Below are 20,761 nucleotides of genomic sequence, written 5' to 3' on the forward strand. Positions count from 1 at the left end.
GTCTGCGTGAAAAATGAACAACCCAAAGGCGTACTACTCACACAACAAGAAACACCATGACCGCACATGTGGCCCTCCCAATGCACCACAACCGCAACCCTCGACACTTACACACCACAACGGAGCTTCACACAAGAATACTGACAACGATAACAATGAAGCACTCTCCATCATGAAATCATGGGCGCCTTCCAGATAACGCCGCCCTTCTTGCTTTTGTTTCTCTTTGCTTTCTCCCTATTGGGTTTCTTCTTGAGGAGGCATCCACTTGTGTTGCCAGATCCAGACTGATCAGCCGCCCATTTATCAAGAAAGTTGTAGAACTCATTGTACTTCTTGATGGAGCAAGCTAGTTGATCGTGGACACGGGCGAGAGGAAGAAGAAGACATGGGAAAAAATACTCCTTAAAACGACCCTTAAAACGGGCGAGGGGAAGTATAAGCAAATATTCGGTTTTACATTTTAAGTTTGAGGGGTCTATTTGCCCGCAGCTCAAAACGACCCTTAAAACGCGTTTTTGGCGATCTGAAAACCACGTTTACAGTTCCGCGGTTTAAGGGGTCTGCTAGAGATGCTCTCACATATCGTAGCCCCTAGGGCAAGAAAGTAACTTATTTTTCTTTCTTTTAATAGCCACAATAATATTCAATCAAATTATATGATGGTACACAAAACACCTATTAGAGAATTATGCACATGGTTTTACTTCTATGTCAGTTGGTTGATTGTAGCTCAAGACAAGAATCATGATAAGAAATCCAAATGATTATGGAGGAGCATTCATAGTGTTCACATAGTTACTGGAGAAGGTGATATTGGAAATTTAAATCGGCTGGAGAAACAATGAATTGTGCTTGGGGATACTTCCGGAGAATAAGTGATAATATTTCTCTAGAAGTTTCTAATCTACATAATACTACCACGGGTGTACAATGCATTTTTGAAACATTTTCAAATGAGAAAAAAGGCATTTAGTTGTCGGCGTGTTTGAGTACTTTATATGCTAGTAATGCCAATGTTGTATGTATTTGGGATCTTTCATGCTTTTTTGGAAAATGTCAAAAAGGAGAGAGAGAGAGAGAGAGAGAGAGAGAGGAGGGGTGGAGTTCTAACTACTGACTTACTAGTCTTGCTTGTTTTTTTGGTAGCTAAAAACACATGTTATTAACATCTCTAACATATTGTTTTGATGGAAAACAACACGAACACGTATAAACAAATTAATATGAATGTGTATTATGTGAGTTCACGCCCCTGCAGCTTGATAGCCCGGGTTGGCCGCCCCACTGCCTGACCCTATGGTCGAGCAAGCATGTCATTGTCATCCTCACCATCGCATGCTCAATGCATGTGCCCATCCCAAGTTAGCATGCCATGATGACTAGTTGCAATATGGTGAAACTTGGACCAAAGTGATCAAAATTACCTTGCATTAAGGGCTCCAATTTAAGCATTGATGAATTAAAAGAGTAAGTAATTGTATCTACCAAACAAAGGACCTCAGTTTATTTTACCCGGTAAAGTTTAAGACAAATTGATTATACTCTTTTTGATAGTCGGATAGATCATTTGTCATGTTGTCTGTGCAATCACATTGTTAGTTTATTTTTAGAGGCATGACGGTGTGCTTCACATTTTTATGATAAAATTTATAGTTCTGCAATATACTCTTGTTTTGTTTGTCAGCTAACTAGATAATACTCATGTCATCTATTTGCCGCAAAAGTAGCCTAATGTTCAACCCCAAAAATGTAACCATTTATGATAACAAAGGCAAACAAATGCGAAATTGAATATTGTTTGCCATTTCTTCACCTTTTTCTTTACTTTTCACATATTTTCATTTCATCTTTAGGGGATGAGTTTCGCAGAAGTTTGCTGATACTATTGCACTCTAATTTGAGCTTTTAACGTATATACTTCATCCGACCATTTCAAGGCTGCAGTTTTGGGCACCAAGCACGGTTTATAAAAATGCATATTTAGTTGTTCATTTTATGATATGATACAAAAATTAGAAGAAAAAATGTATATCATGAAAAATTAACACGTACTTCATCTATTTTAAAATGTTTTCCTAAACTTGAGCAAGTTTGACTTAGGACAGACCTAGGATTTTAAATATTTTGAAACAAAGGAAGTATATAATACCCCAATTATATACTTCAAAGTTTGGACACTTTATGGAAAACATTTAGGCCTGCTCGTGATGTATTAACTAATCAGAAAAGAAAATTCATATAGAAAAAAATTCATATAGAAAATTCATAACTAATCAGAAAAGGCCGAAGACCTTTCTACCCCTCTTTGTGAACCCCTGCTCAGCCCGTGCCCCCCGCCCGGCCCAGACCCGAGCCCAGGCGGGAACCGGCGGCGGCGACGGCGACGGCGACGGTGACGGCCGTGGTCGCGCATCGGCAGTCCGGCGTCGCATCGAGCCTCAACTCACCCCCTCTCCCAGATCCGGTCGCCGCGCGCCCGAAGAATCCACCCCCTCCTCGACGGACGCCCGGCGAGATGCCGCGCGACCGCGACGAGCCGGCGGCCGTGCGCGTCTACACGGTCTGCGACGAGTCCAAGTAACCGCCGTCTTCCCACCCCCTCAACCCTATCCAACTCCTCCTCCGCGTCACCGCCGCTAACCCCTCCCCCCGTCGTCTCCCGAACCCGATTCGGCCGCAGGTACCTCGTCGTCCGGAACGTGCCGGCCCTCGGATGCGGCGACGAGCTCGGCTCCCTGTTCTCGGCGTACGGCCCCCTGGAAGAGTGAGCCGGCAGCAGCGACCTGAATCCACTTCTTCTTCTTCTCCCTGCTAATGTTCAGTGCTCACCATTTTTCTTTCCGTGCCTGTGTGTGTGCGTGTTTGTTTGGGTTCAGGTGCAAGCCCATGGACGCCGAGGACTGCGAGGAGTACACCGACGTCTACTTCATCAAGTTCGCGCAGGTCGGCAACGCGAGGTGACCAATGCACGCATATATCTACCTCGTTCGAGTCTAGGATTTTTCGCTCCCTCTGTGGTAAAGAGAGTTGGTGATCGATTTGTGGACATGGTTTGCCGCGGTAGCCTCGCGTTTGTCGGGCATGGTTTAGATGCTCTTTTTAAGAACCATAAGGTTCGTTTGGTCCGGTCGATAAGATTCTCTTCTGTTTTCTGTCATTATGTATCTGATTCGGCGGTCACATCTCTGAATATGTAACTGAAGGATGTGTGTAGCTTGCTGATCTACTGGACAATCGGTGTTCGGTGCTTCTGTATTTGAGGGGGAAATATTTGATGCTTTTTATTCAGCACAATTAATGGAAGTGAGTGAGGAAGGATGGCTTGGGTAGGCTTTCCAGATGTGAAATTCAGTAATGTCATATACTGTAATGTCAGTATGTGCGCTTTACTTGGGACTAGCAAGTTGCGAGTGAAAGAAAGGATTGGATTATTTCCTGGACCTTCTTTGAGGGCATGGTTTAGTTCAGGTCCTGTGGTCCAGTCTTTGGCACCTGGGAAACAGATCTGGAGCCAGTAGTTGCCCCAACTACCCTTCTTTCAAGTTTTAAAGTGTGGTAATGGATCTGTTATGTTGCAGGTTTGCAAAGAGGAAGTTGGACGAGTCTGTATTTCTTGGCAACCGGCTGCAGGTTTCATATGCACCTCAGTTTGAAAGTCTTCTGGATACCAAGGAGAAACTAGAAGTCAGGAGAAATGAGGTCCTCAGACGAATAAGATGTATGGTTTCATTTTTTTTAATTGTATCTGCATTGTAGAATGTATTATTGGGATGGCAGAATGCAACCATAATTGCTAGTGCATGTTCCTAGGTACTTGACTAGTTGGATTTAGATATTTCTTGCATTTTTCAGCACCTGCTGGAAGCAGACCTGAAGGAATATCTCAGTATTCACCGGGTCAGGGATCATCTAGTGGGAACCCACACCATCATATGAACTCCAGCAAGAGGTTAATATTTACATTCTTCATTTTGTTTTGTGCTGTAAAACTGATAATCAAAAGTTGGTCATAATTTACTCATCCGATGAAATCATGTTGCCACTTCAGAATTGATATTGGTAGCATGATTGACTCCGATCACTGATCTTATGGATACTTGTGTTATGGTTCACGCAGCTAAATATGGATGACCAGAGAAAATTAAGAACTAAAAGGGGCAAACTAGTTAAGAGGTTTTATCAGATCCTACAGGCATTTAGTTCTTATGTCAAGTTTTTGTGTTTGGACTTTGTAAGTCATCTGGTTGCCGGCAATTTTGCCAGGTCGATGATCTAATGGAATAGCTCGCTGTTTGAGGCCAGGCATGCCCTGAGCTTCTGTGCATCAATGTGGATATTCCGACTTGGCAGAACATTCCAAGATTCTGTGTCTTTCTGTTAGGAAATATATTCGACCATGATACAATCATATGCGATCTTATTATTTCAAAGGTTTTTCGTATGCAGAGCTGCAGTACCTACCTAAAAGCCTAGAACAATACAACCAGACTGTTTTCCAAGAAAAAGACGAGCACCATGGTGACTTCTCCTCTAAAGTTTCATCTTATCATCTTCAGGGAATACACAAAGGCAATGCCCGCTACTCATATCGAAGATGATCGTTTCAGCCATGTGCCCTCTAATAAGGTATGCAGTATTAGTAAAACAATGTTTTTGTTAAAAACTAAGGGAAATTAAGTAGTTGTTCACTGAGAAAAATTGGGACATTTAGTAAGAACAGATCACATGCTAAAGGCAACTTTATTTGCAGAAAATCTGGGAAGAAACTTCAATCAGTTAAGCTGCACTTTTACCAAAAAGACAACATTAGTGCACTAGCTCATATGCAAAGTACCCGAGCAGGGCAAAATCTCTACTGCCTCATTCACGTTAGTGCAGGAGACATAAATCTTTAGGAGTTTCCAACGAAACCCTTTTTTCCTTATCATGGCTTATGTTTTTTCGTTCCGTTAATAAAATGCCTTGTGATGCTATTTAATTGTAGGACTATTTCCCGTCCGAGTCGATGAATGCGACCGTGAACCTAGTCAGACAGAAGCTTGATAAGGTAAGAGTATCTGCGTCATCTATCACTTTGGGTGCAACAGCCACATGGATGACCTAAAAGTTGCCCTTTCAAAATAGCAGATACAGTCCGGCGGTGAAACTTCTGATGCTGCCGCCGCCGCATCCAAGAAACCAAGGGTCGACAACCGAAGGCGTATTTGAATCAACGGGTGATGCAGAACGTGCGTTAGGCGTTTCGTATTGCTTTGTTTGCCCTATGTTTCGTGTGCTTGCCCGCTCATCATTTTCAGCAGGCTGTCGCTTGGTGATGTTATGTAGTAGCATGTTCCAGAGGAATGAATGGTGTGTGATACTGTCAGGCTCAGCAGCTGTTTATATGCTCACTCCTTTGTGTCTATGTATAATCTCTGCCTTGCTCGTGACACGGTTATGTTTCCAATTTTCGCGAATTTCTACGGGGGCGTCCCGGCGGATCCTTGCGATCTCCGGCTGTTTGGAGTAACATTTGTCTGAACTCTGGAGTAACATTTGTCTGAACTCTGGTTATGTGTGTTACACACACCACCTTTTTCATTACGGTCAACTCAACACCGTGTGTTCCGAATCCGAAGGCTTTCGGCGCCGTATGAAGAAAATATGTTTGCTCATCTCCAAAAACAGATTGCTACCTACATGTAATTTTATTTTATTTTTGCTGGTGTAGAAATGTGTCTGTAAGTAAGCCATGCTCTCTTCTAGAAGCGATGTGGTGGTAGTAGCAGCTTAATTATGCTGATGTGGATGCTGGCGGTAGCCAGACAGCTCTAGCTATAGGCATGTGTGCTGCTAACACACCGTACTCCAGCATGTGTCTTTTGGTTGGGCGGTTGGTGGTGCCTGTGGTTGCAATTTAAAACGGAGTCCTCTCTTAGGAACTTCAGAAGGGAAAAAAAATAACAATAATACCACCGGGCTGTTTTCAATCTCACTTTCTGGTAAAGATATGACCAGGCTGCTTTCAATTTCTTTTTGGCAAAAAAGAAAAAAAAAATCCTAGTTATGCCGCACAATTTTTTCGATTTTTTTTGGTCCGCAAAAAATGTTGTTGTTTTTTTTTAACACCAACCCCCTCCCCTACTATGCCATTTCATATACTGGGGGAAAATGCGTAATCTTTTCATACAATGGGGGTATGTCAATGTAGGACTCACTAATATCCAAACATGTTGTGCCTAATTGTTTTCCTTTAACTTGCAGGCTCATGGTGTGCATATTTTTGAGACTCATGTTGTACATACATTAGAACATGTGCAATATAAGTACTATTAGAAGTGTGTGCAATGATGTTCTCAATGTTTGTAAGACGTCTTCTTTCCTACAAAATTCCTATTCCTACAATAATCCTATCCTATGAACCAAAAGAAGCATAATAATAATAAAAGGAGGAGAGTATATGAGATGTATAAAAGCCAAAACAGAGGGAAAATCCCTATCCATGGGAGGGAGCAGCAAGAGTGAATGAGGTGGAAAACAAAACAAAAGCAAGCTCGGGGCAGGGAGAGAAAAAAGGAGGAGGAAATGGAAACTGGTGGCGCGGTGGGATGACGCGACGTCGGCTGTCGTCCTCCTGAGCCAGCCAGCCCATCCCGCGCCGGGGCGGACCCTAGATCCGCGCCCCCAGCCGCGAGATCTCGCGCCGATCGCCGCTGGGCGCGGAGGGGCCGGAGGAGATGGCCGACGACCTCACCGACGCCGACTTCTTCGACAGGCTCGTGGACGCCCCCGCCCCCGCCGTGGTGGGGGCCTCCGGCCTCGGCGAGCCCGGGCCGTCGGCGGGGGCGTTGGGGCAGGTCGCGGCGCCGCGCCCTGTGGCCGGGGCGGCTGCGGAGGGCGGGTCGCCGGGCTCGGGGAGGGGCGCCGCCGTCCACACCACGGTCAAGCAGCTGCAGTGGGCCGCCTTCGGGGCCGACCCCTTCGGCGATCTGGCGGCGGGTGCGGCCCAGGAGGAGGCCTTCCTCGGCACCGCGTCCCCGGACCAGGCCTCAGCGCTCTCCTCCGCTGTCGGTGGGGCGGCGGATCACGGCTTCTTCGGCGGGAGCCAGGACTTGGCCCAGGAGCAGGGCTGTGTCGGGCCAAGCTCGGACCAGAGCACGGCCGCGCAGCAGCTCGGCGGCAGCACCGGTGCTGCTGTGGACCCCACGGATCCCAGGTACCTGGAGAGCATTTACCCCGGGTGGAAGTTCGACGAGGCGACGCAGCAGTGGTACCAGGTTGATACTGCCCAGACGGCCGGCGAGAATGCGCAGCAGCTGCAGCAGCACTTTGGTGCTTCTTACTTGCTGAATTCAGCGCAGGCCGGGCTGGAGACCATCGCGGAGGAGAGCGCCGCCGCGGGGGGTGCATTGGGCTGGGGACAGGGGCCTGTTTCGGAGTACCCGGCCAACATGCTGTTCTATGCCGAGTACCCAGGGTGGTACTTTGACACCGACAAGCAGGAGTGGCTATCGCTCGAGGCGTACCAGCAGGCCATCATGCAGGTCGGCGCAGCCAGTCCTGTTCAGGTTGGTGCAAACCATGGTGTTGTTGCGCCTTCTGGTGTGATAAATTACAATGTCAACCAAGCAGAGGTTCCTGCTGTCAACAGTCAGGTGGCCCAACATAACTACGGCCAGCAGAGCCAGTGGCAGCCGGATGCATTTGCTAACAGTATTCAACCTGAAAGTGCCATGAATAGCTTGGCAGGTAGTTTCTATGGTGCTGATCAGCATGCGCATGCCGAATCCATCAGTCCCTCCACAAATCATCAGGTTCCCTTTAACACAGCTGAAACTTCCACAAGTCATTATGGTAACCTTCAGAATGACTACAACACGATTGGTAGCCAACAAGCCGGTTACAATGGGTTCGAACCTTCAACGGTTTACCAGACCAGTCCAAAGGTGCTCCAGTCATCCACCGGTAACCAGGGCAGTTATAAGGCATTTGAACCTACCGCTGCTCACCACATTGGTGAGAACAAGGGTTCTACGCCTTCTACTGGTTTCCAGCCTGGTTACAAGGGATTCACTCCTTCCACAGTCCACCAGGCTGGTTACAGGGGATCTGGTACTTCTACGGGCTACCATACGAAGACATTTGAGCCTTCCTCGGGTCACCAGGCTGGCTACATGGGATCCCAACCTTCTACAGGTCAACATGCTGGTTACATGGGATCCCAACCTTCTACAGATCACCAGTCTAGTTACATGGGATTTGGAACTTCTACAAACCAGAGTTATGGTGATGCCAATGGTTTTGTCAGTACACAAGGCTTTGTTCCAACGGGGAGTATGTACAACAGCCAGAAACAAGCTCATGCAAACACCCAAGCACACTTGTCTAACAGCTATCTCGGTACTGAGAACTCCATGAACTTCTCCCAGCAACAATTTAGTGGTACAAATGCTTCACACATGCAATTTGGTTACTCTCCACACGAAGAAATGTCATCAGCTGGACGCCCACCTCATGCTCTGGTTGCTTTTGGGTTTGGAGGAAAGCTTATAGTTATGAAAGAAACAAGCTCAATGGCCACAAACTTTAACAGTGGAAATCAGGTATGCTTATATCTTCCATGCAATATATTTTGACAACCAAGAGAAATCATAAATTTTATTGTGAAGTAACTAAAAGTATTATATTTGGCAAATTAAGGGGATTTCTAGTGGAACGGTGTCTGTTCTTAATTTATCAGAGGTTGTTGCCGATAAAGTTGATGCTTCGAGGATCACTGATGGCAGTGCACTTAGTTACTTCCATGTTCTATGCCGTCAACCTGTTCCTGGTCCTCTTGTTGGTGGAAGTGCTGCATCAAAGGATGTAAATAAATGGCTCGATGAGATGATTACATGGTATGCATCTTCCACCAATGAATACCAGAAAGGTGATCCTCGCAAGTTGCTTATTTCATTGCTGAAGATACTATGTCAGCACTATGGGAAACTACGTGCACCTTTTGGGTCTGATCCATCACAAGAGGTACTTTCTTTCTTTCTTCCTTTCATGCTTTACTCTGTTGCAGTTATAGTTCTACTGTTACTTCTGTTACCATTCTATTGTGCGCCTGTTCCCCTTTACTATATTTTTATTCATTTGGAATTTTCATCGGAAGGAGGATCCCCATAATGCATGTTCTACTTAATCAACCCTTGTGTTGTGATAATGCCACATAGTGCAAGAAAACTAATATGATTGGTAGGATTAACATTTCTGAATGTTTATGCTAGATGCAGCAGACTTGCTTTTTTTATAATTCTGTTTGGTATTATTGCCTGGCCATATCCTAGGTTGTGATTTTACATTTTCCACTCCGTTGGACTCTACCTACTGGCTACTGCTATGGCTACTGGTTCCAACCTGTTTCATGGTCCTTATTTAGGTTACAACTAAAATGGTTCCTTTCAAGATTAAGGCCATTATTGAGTTAATTTTCATCAAGTAGCATCTCAAATTATAGATTGGTATTATTGGTCTAGAATTAGGTGAATGTCTAACTCGTCTTAGCAATATATCAGCTGGAACCTAGCAAAACTTTATTGTTGAGTAACATGAAGGATAATTTGACTATTTCTGTAACCTTTACACATCTGATTCTTGTTTAAATTCCTGGTAATAGGATACAGACGGTCCAGAGATGGCAGTAACCAAGCTCTTTTCATCTTGCAAGAGAAGTAGCAATCATATGGGAGATTTTGGGTCGAATGTTCCTTTCATGCAAAACATCCCCTCTGAAAGTCAGATGCAGGTACTTGTTGTATCCTGTGTCATGCCATATTTAACCAAATATCCCCCAGTTGAGGCAACTACTCTGCTTGTAGGCTGTTGCGCAAGAGGTACAAGCTCTTCTAGTATCTGGCAGAAGAAAAGAGGCTCTTTTGTATGCTCAGGAAGGTCAACTGTGGGGGCCTGCAGTCATACTTGCTTTACAACTTGGCGATAATGTTAGTTTAACTTGGTTTAGCTTCTTTCTTTCGTTTCTAACAGTTTGCTTGATTTAGCTGTCTGGTTTCCAGCTCCCTAAATTAGTTTTTTTTTCTCCTTCATTTGATTGGTGGTGCAGTTCTACGTTGATACTGTGAAGAAAATGGCTCAGTGCCACTTTATTTCTGGGTCACCTTTGCGAACATTGTGCCTTCTCATTGCTGGTCAGCCTGCAGATGTTTTTAATGTAGAGAACAACAGCAACATCAACTATGATACACTAGGTGCATCCCAACAACCTATGCAGGTAATTACTTTGTTATGATTTCTTCACTTGCGAGATGCATTGTTATTTTCAACAGTTAATGATTATTATATAGGCACTGTCTTTCTCATGTTGTTATGTAAGATAATATATTCCCCCTGTTCAGATATTTTCTCATCATAAGATCTGTTTCAGAATTTTTATCCATTGAGGAAATCAAGAGTATAATTATTGCAATAGCTTGACTCTGATCCCACATTAATGCTGTGAAAGAGACTAAGTAGTTGTAGTAAGCCATTCTGTTGGTGTATGTATGGCTATTTGTCATATTGTTTTCTTAGAGCTGGTGCTTCTTATTTATTGGTTACTGCACTGAGATGGAAGCGTGATATTATTGATTACTAGTGTCACGGGTTCTAAATATTGCTTAGAAAAATGATTGCCCTTTTACTATCATCGCATGTATCAGTTAAAACTTCTGAATTTCTGCTTAACTTGAGACTGACTTCATAACTTCGTGTTTCCGTGGGACAGCCTAATCCTAATGGTATGTTGGATGACTGGGAAGAGAATTTGGCTATTATAACTGCAAACAGGACAAAAGGTGATGACCTAGTTATTACCCATCTTGGAGATTGCCTTTGGAAAGAGAAAAATGAGGTTTGTATGATACATATTTGGAGATATATGTGTTCCTTCCTTTTTGTGATCAAGTACCTTATGGAGCCACTTGATACAGGTTGCAGCTGCTCATTCATGCTACTTAGTCGCTGAACTAAACATTGACCCATACTCTGAAAGTGCTCGGTTATGTCTCATTGGCGCAGACCATTTGAAATGTCCTCGAACATTTGCCAGCCCTGAAGCCATTCAGGTCTGTTACAACTTCCTTATTACCTGCAAAAAAATTCAAGCTCAGTGCAAGTTTACTTCAAAACTTTCTTGTATTGTATATTGAAGAAGAGGCCTTAATCCACAGTGTGTTCTAAACAATCATTATGTGGATACACATGCATGATCTTGCGTAGCCTATTACTTGCTTTTTTTGGCCATTCACTACTCTGGACTAATATATTTGAAATGCAACTACAGAGGACAGAGGTTTATGAATATACAAAGGTGCTTGGTAATTCCCAGTATATCCTGCTACCCTTCCAGCCATATAAGCTAATATATGCGTACATGCTTGCGGAAGTGGGAAGGCTCGCTGATTCCTTGAGGTAGGTTATTGCCTTGTTTTGCATGATTAGACAATGACTTGGGTGTTTTCCCTAGAATCTGTTCTTGCACAGTATGACCGAATTAAATCACCTCTTCAAGGTACTGCCAAGCTTCTATGAAGGTGCTGAAAGCTTCCGGCCGTGCTCCAGAACTGGAAGCATGGAAACAATTATTTTCCTCCCTGGAGGACAGGATACGCACTCACCAGCAGGTACAACCTTACATAATTATAATATTTGCGTATGCTGTTCCTAGATTCCAAATCATGTTCTGCAATGTAGCTGAGGTATGCCCCTCCTTCGTTAATCACTAACCCACTTCCTTTACCTTTTTTAGGGTGGGTATGGAACGAATTTAGCCCCTGCGAAACTAGTTGGAAAGTTATTTACCTCGCTTGATAAATCTATATCCCGCATGATGGGCACACCATCCGCAACACTGCCACCAGTGCCACAGGGCTCTGTTGGTGATAAGGAAACCTATTCAGCACCTGCAGCTGCAAAATTTGTAAATAGCCAATCATTAATGACGATGTCATCATTAACCGCATCCCCTTCAGTGCATTCTATTACTGAAATGGCAGAGAATAGTGGTGGCGCTGGCAGGAAGATTGCACACAACAGAAGTGTTTCTGAACCAGACTTCGGCAAAACACCAAACCAGGTATATATATTTTTTTTATAGAGGAAGAGAGATGTAGCAGCTTTTTTATCAATGGATGTTCTGCAAGGAAGATCTTTTGATTCTCCCTTCTCACTTCGTATTGAATAAATCTATCAGGGTGCACGATCGGATAATACACAGAGCAGTGCATCAGGTTCAAGATTTGGTTGGATCAGCTCCACACTGCAAAAGACAATGGGATTTGTTTCAAAATCCCGCCAGGTGAGTTATGAAATTGCAGTATCTCCACCATTGTTCAGTTTGTCTTATCTGCATAGTAATGCTGATGCTAAAATCCTGTTGTTCCGAAGGCAAAATTAGGGCAACAGAACAAGTTTTACTATGATGAAAAGCTGAAGCGATGGGTAGAGGAAGGTGCTGAGATTCCTGCCGAGGAGCCTCCTCTCGCTCCACCTCCAACAAAATCCTCCTCATACCAGAATGGCATGCCAGACTATAACTTAAATGGCCCTAGTAGTGGAATGCATACTCCTAATGGAGTGACAGAACGAAGATCTCCAAAACATTCAGATCATGGTTTGGGGATGCCGCCAATTCCACCCAGCCAGAACCAGTTTTCTGCTCGTGGACGAATGGGTGTCCGGTCCAGGTATTTCAGTAGTGATGACATTTGCTTTCAGTTCATTTTCTCTAATTTTTCTGTCAACAAGATAAAACTTTAGTATTTTGTTCATTTTAGATATGTGGACACATTCAATAAGGCTGGTGCAACTGGAGCAGCCCAGTCTTATAACAGGCCAGCTGCTCCGTCTGTGACACCACCTACCATAGGTGCTAGGTTCTTTGTGCCCACGGCGACTGCTGTCGCTGCAGAGCAGATGCCTAGCCAATCAGTGGAGACACGTGGTGAAACCTTCCAACGGGATGAGCGCTCATCCTCACCGCCAGCGGAAACATCATTTTCATCACCCCCACCAGCAGCACAATTTTCATCACCAATGTCATCTACCATTCAGCGGTACCCGAGCATGGACAACATTGCTACACCGAACCAGGCACCCTGGATGTCCCCGGGAAGTAACAGCAGCTCATTCGCATCAAGATCACGAGCAGCATCATGGAGTGGAACATATTCTGACCAATTCAGTTCCACGGCAGGGGCTAGGTCACCTGACGGACCGACTGTGCCCTCGCCACAAATGCCTGGCAGACCCCCCTCACACAGTCGTTCCAACAGCAACTCGTCCGTGCAGTTTACCGGCTTGACGGAGGATCTTCACGAGGTTGAGCTATGACAGGTGAGGTGACGGCTCAGCATGACTGCCGTGTCAGCCATGATTCAGCCCACACAACCTTGGTTAACCACGGCTCTTCCAGCAAACCCCAACTAAGTTAAAAAGGTGAAAGGAGCTGTTCACAGTGAATCAAGTGATGATTGCCAGGACAGAGAAGGACAGACATCCCCTCCAATTTTGAATGAAACCTTGGGGGAAACCGCACCGAAACCAAGGTGCGCCAGGCGTGTACTACATAAGTACAGTCTTGGTTTTTTGAGTATTTCGTAGCCATATGTTGGTTGTTATTATGTTTACTAGAGCGCAGGAGAACAGAACCAGGCATCCTTTTTTCGTTGCGTGCGAGGAAAAGCAACATCTGGATGCCATTGTACAGTTAATCCGCCTCTGCCCCGATTCATTGTTCGAAGGCACAAACCAGTTCACCCCCTCATTCTTTTTTTGGTTTTGATGATGAGAATAGAAGATAGAGATAATCTGTCTGTTATTCTAGTGTAAGAAAGGAAAGCCCGACCACGTCGTAGAAAGTGTTGTTGTTGTTGTTGTTGTTGCTATACTTGTCTGTACTTGTTACCACATACCATGGTATATTGTACTAGTGTATTATTCTTTAGAGATGATTCGATTCTTTTGCCTCGGTTAAACGCATAAAAGAGCTCATTGCCCCCTTGTGAGTTGATAGCTGTATGTATTCAGCATGTTGTTTTTGTTGATCTTGGTTGGTGTGGTTTGATATAATTTAGTGTATGCGCTCTTTGTTGCTTGTGACCCAAATTTGAAAACTATGGTGTGGGGTTTGTGATACCCTGAATTATACCAACGGAAGACCTTATGATTCACCGACTTATGTGTCGGGGACTCCTTATGATTCACCGACTTATGTTCGATGCTCGGACTCGTTGCTAATGAATTATGCAAGTGGGATGAGACGTGTTCAAGGAGGAGGATGGGGAACCAGATCCTCTAACATTAAGAAGGAAAGTTAGAGAAGCTACAATCCTCTAACTTTCCTTCTTGCAATCCATATGATTAAGGGTAAAATAATTTAAATTAATATGTAAATTATAAATTTAATGTTTACATTCATAATCATTACATACAAACAATTTGATGGTGAAATAAAATCAATTATAGATTATTTATATCTACAGTAAATATCAATAGTAAATAATCCGCTAAACATCTCTAACATTCCTTCTTCATTTTACATTATGATTACACTGTAGCACCGTGACTTTGCTTCTCTAAGTTAGAGGATCCGCCTCCGGAGGATGGGTGGTGGATTGTTGGGAGTTATCCCACTCACTGTGTGCTCGTATTTACACACGGGTATGTCCTACGGATACCAATGCGACATCTTTCGACTTGTGAAGTTATGCTTGAAGCTTCAGGTGATCAAGGGCAACAGCGCACACACACACACAAAAGTCCAAATGATACTTTTTGGTTTGCTCCATATATGCCAATGTCTACTTCGTGTATTTGAAAAATACCACTATAACTTAGAAAAGTAATTTGATTCAAAAAATGCCACCATGGCTGTGGCATACGTCGAAGTATCCAACTGTTGACGACTGCATTTTTCTTAAATTATCTCAATAGTGGCTTTTTTTTAGTATACACGCATTTTTCACTAGCATATAATATGTTTATTTTTTGTATATAATTGTAAACTAGATGAGTGTTTTTTATCTATATAAATGAATGTTTTACTCGGATCTGTTTGTAGTTCGTCTACATCCGTGTGTCTTTAGGTTGGATCCTTGCGATCTACGCTACTCTTCAACGGCGGCAGCTGTTGTTTTGGTGCGTTGGTCCTGTGGTGTCTTAGCACGACGATTTACCGACTGTCTACCAGTCTTGCCTGGCTCCGTCGAGGGAGGGTGGTGATGGCGGTGTGCCTTAGACTCGCTTCAATGCTTGTAGTCGTCATTACGTGGTCTGCAGATATGTATGTACTTTTTATTATTTCTAGTGTTCGTTATATTGCCATGATTGAAGATAAATAGGCCAAAAGTTTTCAAAAATAATAATAATATTTTACTATATACTATATTGTGACGACCGATCGACGAAGATCGTCGCCACAAAGAAGGGGATCGGAGTGGGGATGAGGAAGAACCGAGAGGAGGTGAGGTAGGAGAAGGAGATGAGAATAATTCAGACGTTTTCCTTTTCTGCCGTGCCCAACAGAGGACAGGTCTATTAGTACAGACACACACACCATCAGACTTGGCCACAGACGGCCCAAGTCGGAACCCGTGGGCTCAGCCCAACACACTCATAGCTTCTCCTTCTCCTTGCTAGTCCACCGCTACACAGTAGCAGGTGTGACAATTTTCCTCCCTTGAGCGGGAGCGTCCTGTTCCCAGCATGGAGCTGTGAGATAGCGATGATGGAGTACGGTGTAATCTTCCCATGTCGCCGAGTCTGGGGAGAGCGAGGACCACTGCACACGAATCTGCACGACGAAGGTGTTATCTTTCTTGACCATGCGGCGATCCAAGATCAGCTCCGGTTGTAGTGGTGCAGCCGTCAGGTCAGACGGACGAGGCAATTCCGAAAAGACTAGAGAGTAGTCTGGTGTGAATGGCTTCAATTGCAATACATGGAAGACCGGATGAATGCGGCTGTCAGATGGAAGCTGCAGTTTATAAGCCATGGAACCAATCCATTGCTCGACGGTGAATGGACCAAAGAATTTGAATGCTAGCTTGGGGCAGGGACGATTTGCAACAGTAGATTGAGCATAAGGTTGTAATTTTAGCAGAACTTGTTCCCCCACCTCAAAGGAGCGATCTGTCCTGTGACGATCAGCCTTTTGCTTGTATCTGTTCTGTGCCCGAGCCAGCTGGTCATGCAGACCATCATTATGTTTTGCCCAGTCCAAATCAACATTGGTATCATCTGGCAGCTTGATGGCAAGAGTGGGCAAGCCTCCCAAATTGGGCTCCTGACCATAGAGCGCCTTGAAAGGTGAAGTGTTCAGAGAGGAGTGGTGGGTGGTGTTGTACCAGAACTCGGCAGTAGGTAACCATTGCCGCCACTTCTTGGGCTGGTCATGCACCGCGCATCGAAGATACATCTCGAGGCATTGATTGACTCATTCGCTTTGGCCATCCGTCTGAGGGTGATATGCTGTGGAATAACTGAGTTTGGTACCTGCCGCTTCGAGGAGAGAACGCCACATCGCGCTGGTGAACACCCGGTCACGATCCGATACGATCGAGTGAGGTACTCCATGCAATTTGATGATGTTGTCCCAAAAAGCTCGAGCTACTGTTGCTGCTATGAAGGGATGACAAAGGGGAACGAAGTGGGCATATTTGGTGAAGCGATCGACCACCACCATGATCACCTCGTAGCCTTCGAACACCGGTAGGCCTTCGACAAAATCCATAGTGAGGTCCCGCCACGGTTCTGTTGGAATTGGCAGTGGCTGGAGTAATCCCGGTGTCTTCAAGTGTTCATGCTTGGCTTGTTGGCAGATAGGGCACTGACGAACAAAATCTTCCACTGCTGGTTTCAGACCACGCCAAGCAAACAGCTTCTTGACGCGCTGGTATGTTGCTGTCACACCGGAGTGGCCCCCAATTGCACTTGCATGGAATGCGCTAATTAATTTGGTCTGGAGGGCTGTATTGGGGAATGATGTCTTGACGAAGTTCATAACCTTGTGCATCTGGGCTACACAGAGCGAGTCGTTGCAGCAAATCCTGGCTGTCCGTGTCAGTTTCATAAGAATTGCTGACCTCCTGAAGCCATTGGGGTTGGCAGACTGAGAGAGCATCTAGGGAGAGCATGTGTCCAACGCGGGACGGTGCATCAGCCGCGCCATTGTCCGCGCCACGACGGTACTTGAATGAGAATTGGAGACCCACCATCTTGGACATAGCCTTGCGCTGTAACTCTGTGTCGAGTTGTTGATCACCGAGGTGACAGAGACTCTTGTGGTCCGTGACAATGATGAACGGGTTGCGCTGGAGATAGGCTCGCCACTTGTCCATGGTCATGATCACTTCAAGGAACTCCTTCTCGTAGATTGACAGACGCTGGTTGCGCACGCCCAACGCCTTGCTGAGGTAGGCGATCGGGTGACCGTCCTGTACAAGGACCGCGCCCACCCCTGTGTCGCATGCGTCCGTCTCAATAGAGAAAGGGCGGGTGAAATCAGGCAATGCCAGCACGGGTGTGCTCGCCATGGCTTCCTTGAGAAGATCAAATGTTGTTTGGGCTTACACTGACCATGCGAATCCTTTCTTGGTGAGGAGCTGAGTCAGGGGCTTGGCAATAATCCCATAGCGCGGCACGAACTTGCGATAATAGCCTGTAAGGCCCAAAAAACCACGCAATTCTGTGGCATTTGTTGGTGTCGGCCACGCGCGCATGGCACTGGTCTTGCTCGCATCCGTGGCCACACCCTCCCTAGAGATCACATGGCCCAGGTACTCAACTCGGGGTTGTGCAAATGAGCATTTGGACAGCTTGGCGTATAACTGATGCTCACGGAGGATGGAGAAGACCGTGCGTAGATGAGCTTCATGCTCCTGCAAGGTAGCACTGAAGACAAGAATGTCATCAAGAAAAGTGATTACAAACTTACGATTTGGCCCGGCGAACACCGAGTTTATCACACATTAAAATGTAGGCGGGCCATTGGTGACGCCGAAGGGCATGACGCGGAACTCGAAATGGCCGTGATGTATCTTGAAGGCTGTCTTTTCCTCATCGCCCGCATGCATGCGAATCTGATGGTACCCCGCTCGCAAGTCAATTTTGGAGAAGAAAGCAGCGCCTGAGAGTTCATCCAACAGTTCATCAATGATGGGGAGAGGAAACTTGTTCTCAATCGTGATGGTATTGAGGCGTCTGTACTCAACACAAAAACGCCAGGTTCCATCCTTCTTCTTGACCAGCAAGACAGGGGCAGCAAAAGGGCTCATACTGTGGGTAATGATGCCCGTGTGAAGCATTTCTTCCACCTGACGCTCTATCTCGTCTTTCTGTAACGGAGAGTACCGATAGGGTCGACAATTGACCGGTGTTGCACCAGGTTCGAGATTGATCGCGTGATCATACTGCCGGTGTGGAGGGAGTTGTGTTGGTTCTTCAAAGATGTCACTGAACTCTGTCAGAATACGCTGAATGGTAGGTGGAATTGGCTGGTTAGAGTCTGAATTTGGCGGTGTCAACTGAATCTCCAGCAAGGCCGCCCCCCAAATCTCATTTGGCGTCATGCATTTGCCACAAAGTAGCTGCATCTAGAGCAGTCAGTGCTGGCTGCCCATCTGATCGCACTCCTTTCAGGTGCACTGTTTTGCCTTCGCGCTCAAATTGCATAGTTTTTAATTGCCAATCACACTGCATTGGACTGTGGCGTGCTAACCAATCCACACCCAGTACTGCATCATAGACCCCTAAGTCAAGCACACGCATATCTGTAGTGAACCGATGCTCTTGTATACACCACTGCAGTTGGGGCACCATGGTCGTGCAATGTAATCTCTGGCCATTGGCTACACGCACTGATATCGGGGATATTGTGCTGGTTGCTGCACCGATTCGTGCTGCAAAGGAAGAGTTGACGAAGCTGTGGGTGCTTCCAGAATCCACCAGCAGCAACATTGTTTGAGTGCCCACAGTGGCCTGCAACCGGATAGTTTCAGCGGTTTCAGTCCCTTCAACAACATGTGCAGAGAGTAGACAGCACACCGGGTCGGCTGTTGCATCTGGTTCGTCTAACAATTGCAATGCTTGGACTGCTTCATCAGATAATACTTCACCATGATCTCCCACCTCGATTGTAAGTAGCTGAGCTGATCGTTTGCACTGATGATCTCTTGAGTACTTATCCCCACATCTGAAACAGAGTCCATGATGTCGTCGGTAGTCGCGTAGCTGCCGTTCACGTCCAAAATCGTCAGCAGCAGGTTTGAGAGTTGGCACAACACGTTGTGAGGGAGCTGCTGTATTGGGCAAGACTGGAGCTGGGGGAGGGCGGCCCAACGCCGGTAGCAAGCTAGGCACAGGTGATGGTCTACCTGCAGACACCGGCTGAAGACGGGGACGCTGATGTCCAGTTCCTCCTGGATGCGAGCGAACACTGTGGTGCGCGTGATGCTGTTGGGCGCCTGAAGACGCACGACGGCTCGTAACTCATCCTTCATTCCCAACAGAAACTGAGTGACAAAAAACTTAGGACTGAGAGAAGCATCCAGTGCGAGCAAATTGTACATATGAACTTCAAACTGCTGTCTATATTCTGCCACTGTCCCTGTTTGCCGAAGCTGCAGCAGATTGTGCATTGTGGACTCAAATTCCTCTGGACCAAATTCCTCCACTACAGCATGTTGGAACCTGTCCCAAGTGATATCTGAATTTGTCTGACGAAATGCTCTCAGCCACAGTGCTGCGTGCCCTTCAACATAGAGAGCCGCCGTCGCTACCCAGTTGTGCGGTGGCACCCTGTACAGCTCAAAATAAGCTAAACAGCGATCCAGCCAAACACGGGGTGCATCGCCGTCAAAACGGGAAACTGGTGTTTAGGTGGCCGGACGGAGTATTCTTCCCGCGGTGTGGTGCTGTGCTCGTCGCGCAGAGGTGGTTGATGGAGTCGATCCACTACTCCAGGCTGATCTGGGCGGGCGAGCAGGGGAGGCCCCTCGTTGGTGAGCCGTGGGAGGAAGGCGTGGCCCGTGATGGCCCGTGGAATCGGGAGCGCGCTTGGAGGCGGTGCAGGTTGCTGGAGGCCGAGGTGGGCCGCCGATGTATGCACACCCTCCGTGGAGGGGTCTTCCACTTGTGACCCCAGTGCCGTGACGGAATAGGCCGTTGGGGAAGCAACCTTGCGAACGTCGTCTACATCGGCTTGAGTAAGCCCGATCTGCTTGGACAGACTCTTCAACTCGTGGGAGACTTGAGTGTTGAACGCTGTCTGCGCATCGGCTCTCTTCTCCGCCAATTCCTTCTCCTCGTCAAATCTGGACAGGAGCTTCTCCATAAGAGCAGTGAGGTTGGCTGTCTGTCCTTCCATGGCGGCAATCACTTGTCGCGCCTGCGCGGAGGGCTTGGAGGGCGCCGTGGTACCCGCCCCGAGCAGATCGAACCCCGCCGAGGATTTCGAGCGACCTCACCGGAGTGAAATCGCACCTACGGCGGTGGGTGTTACTGATCGGACCAAGGGAGTGAGGAAAACCGCGGTGGAAAATTTTTCGGGAGAAATTTGCTGGCTCTGAGATACCAAATGTGACGACCGATCGACGAAGATCGTCGCCACAAAGAAGGGGATTGGAGTGGGGATGAGGAAGAACCGAGAGGAGGTGAGGTAGGAGAAGGAGATGAGAATAAAGGGCCTGTTCGGCAGCTCTCCAACTTCAATAAATCCACAAATCCAGCTTCGTTTTTGGAT

General features: G+C 46.3%; 2 protein-coding genes and 1 pseudogene across 3 annotated transcripts; 2 read left to right on the plus strand and 1 right to left on the minus strand.

Moving 5' to 3' along the window:
* The first annotated feature begins 2,306 nt into the window (after nucleotides 1-2,306).
* Nucleotides 2,307-5,414, plus strand: LOC123131644 (RNA-binding protein 48). Of its 2 annotated transcripts, none has more exons than XM_044551314.1 (8): nucleotides 2,307-2,580; nucleotides 2,684-2,767; nucleotides 2,880-2,960; nucleotides 3,582-3,721; nucleotides 3,856-3,952; nucleotides 4,560-4,629; nucleotides 4,988-5,050; nucleotides 5,128-5,414. In XM_044551314.1, exons 1-8 carry the CDS (start codon nucleotides 2,519-2,521, stop codon nucleotides 5,209-5,211), a joined length of 681 nt encoding a protein of 226 aa, XP_044407249.1. In that variant the 5' UTR covers nucleotides 2,307-2,518; the 3' UTR covers nucleotides 5,212-5,414. The 2 variants fall into 2 exon arrangements, with proteins under 2 accessions (XP_044407249.1, XP_044407250.1); XM_044551315.1 differs by having other exon boundaries at nucleotides 5,131-5,414.
* A 1,103-nt stretch (nucleotides 5,415-6,517) lies between these two features.
* LOC123131645 (protein transport protein SEC16A homolog) lies at nucleotides 6,518-14,032 on the plus strand. The gene is made up of 13 exons (XM_044551316.1): nucleotides 6,518-8,585; nucleotides 8,683-9,006; nucleotides 9,644-9,772; nucleotides 9,846-9,968; nucleotides 10,088-10,255; nucleotides 10,748-10,873; nucleotides 10,953-11,087; nucleotides 11,306-11,433; nucleotides 11,534-11,645; nucleotides 11,771-12,097; nucleotides 12,215-12,319; nucleotides 12,409-12,707; nucleotides 12,798-14,032. The coding sequence occupies exons 1-13, from the start codon at nucleotides 6,720-6,722 to the stop codon at nucleotides 13,351-13,353; spliced, it is 4,398 nt and encodes a 1,465-aa protein (XP_044407251.1). The 5' UTR covers nucleotides 6,518-6,719; the 3' UTR covers nucleotides 13,354-14,032.
* A 2,935-nt stretch (nucleotides 14,033-16,967) lies between these two features.
* On the minus strand, nucleotides 16,968-20,386 carry LOC123129287 (uncharacterized; annotated as a pseudogene).
* Between the last annotated feature and the right edge of the window lie 375 nt (nucleotides 20,387-20,761).

The sequence above is a fragment of the Triticum aestivum genome, chromosome 6A (assembly GCF_018294505.1).
Source record: "Triticum aestivum cultivar Chinese Spring chromosome 6A, IWGSC CS RefSeq v2.1, whole genome shotgun sequence".
Classification (NCBI taxonomy): Eukaryota; Viridiplantae; Streptophyta; class Magnoliopsida; order Poales; family Poaceae; genus Triticum; species Triticum aestivum.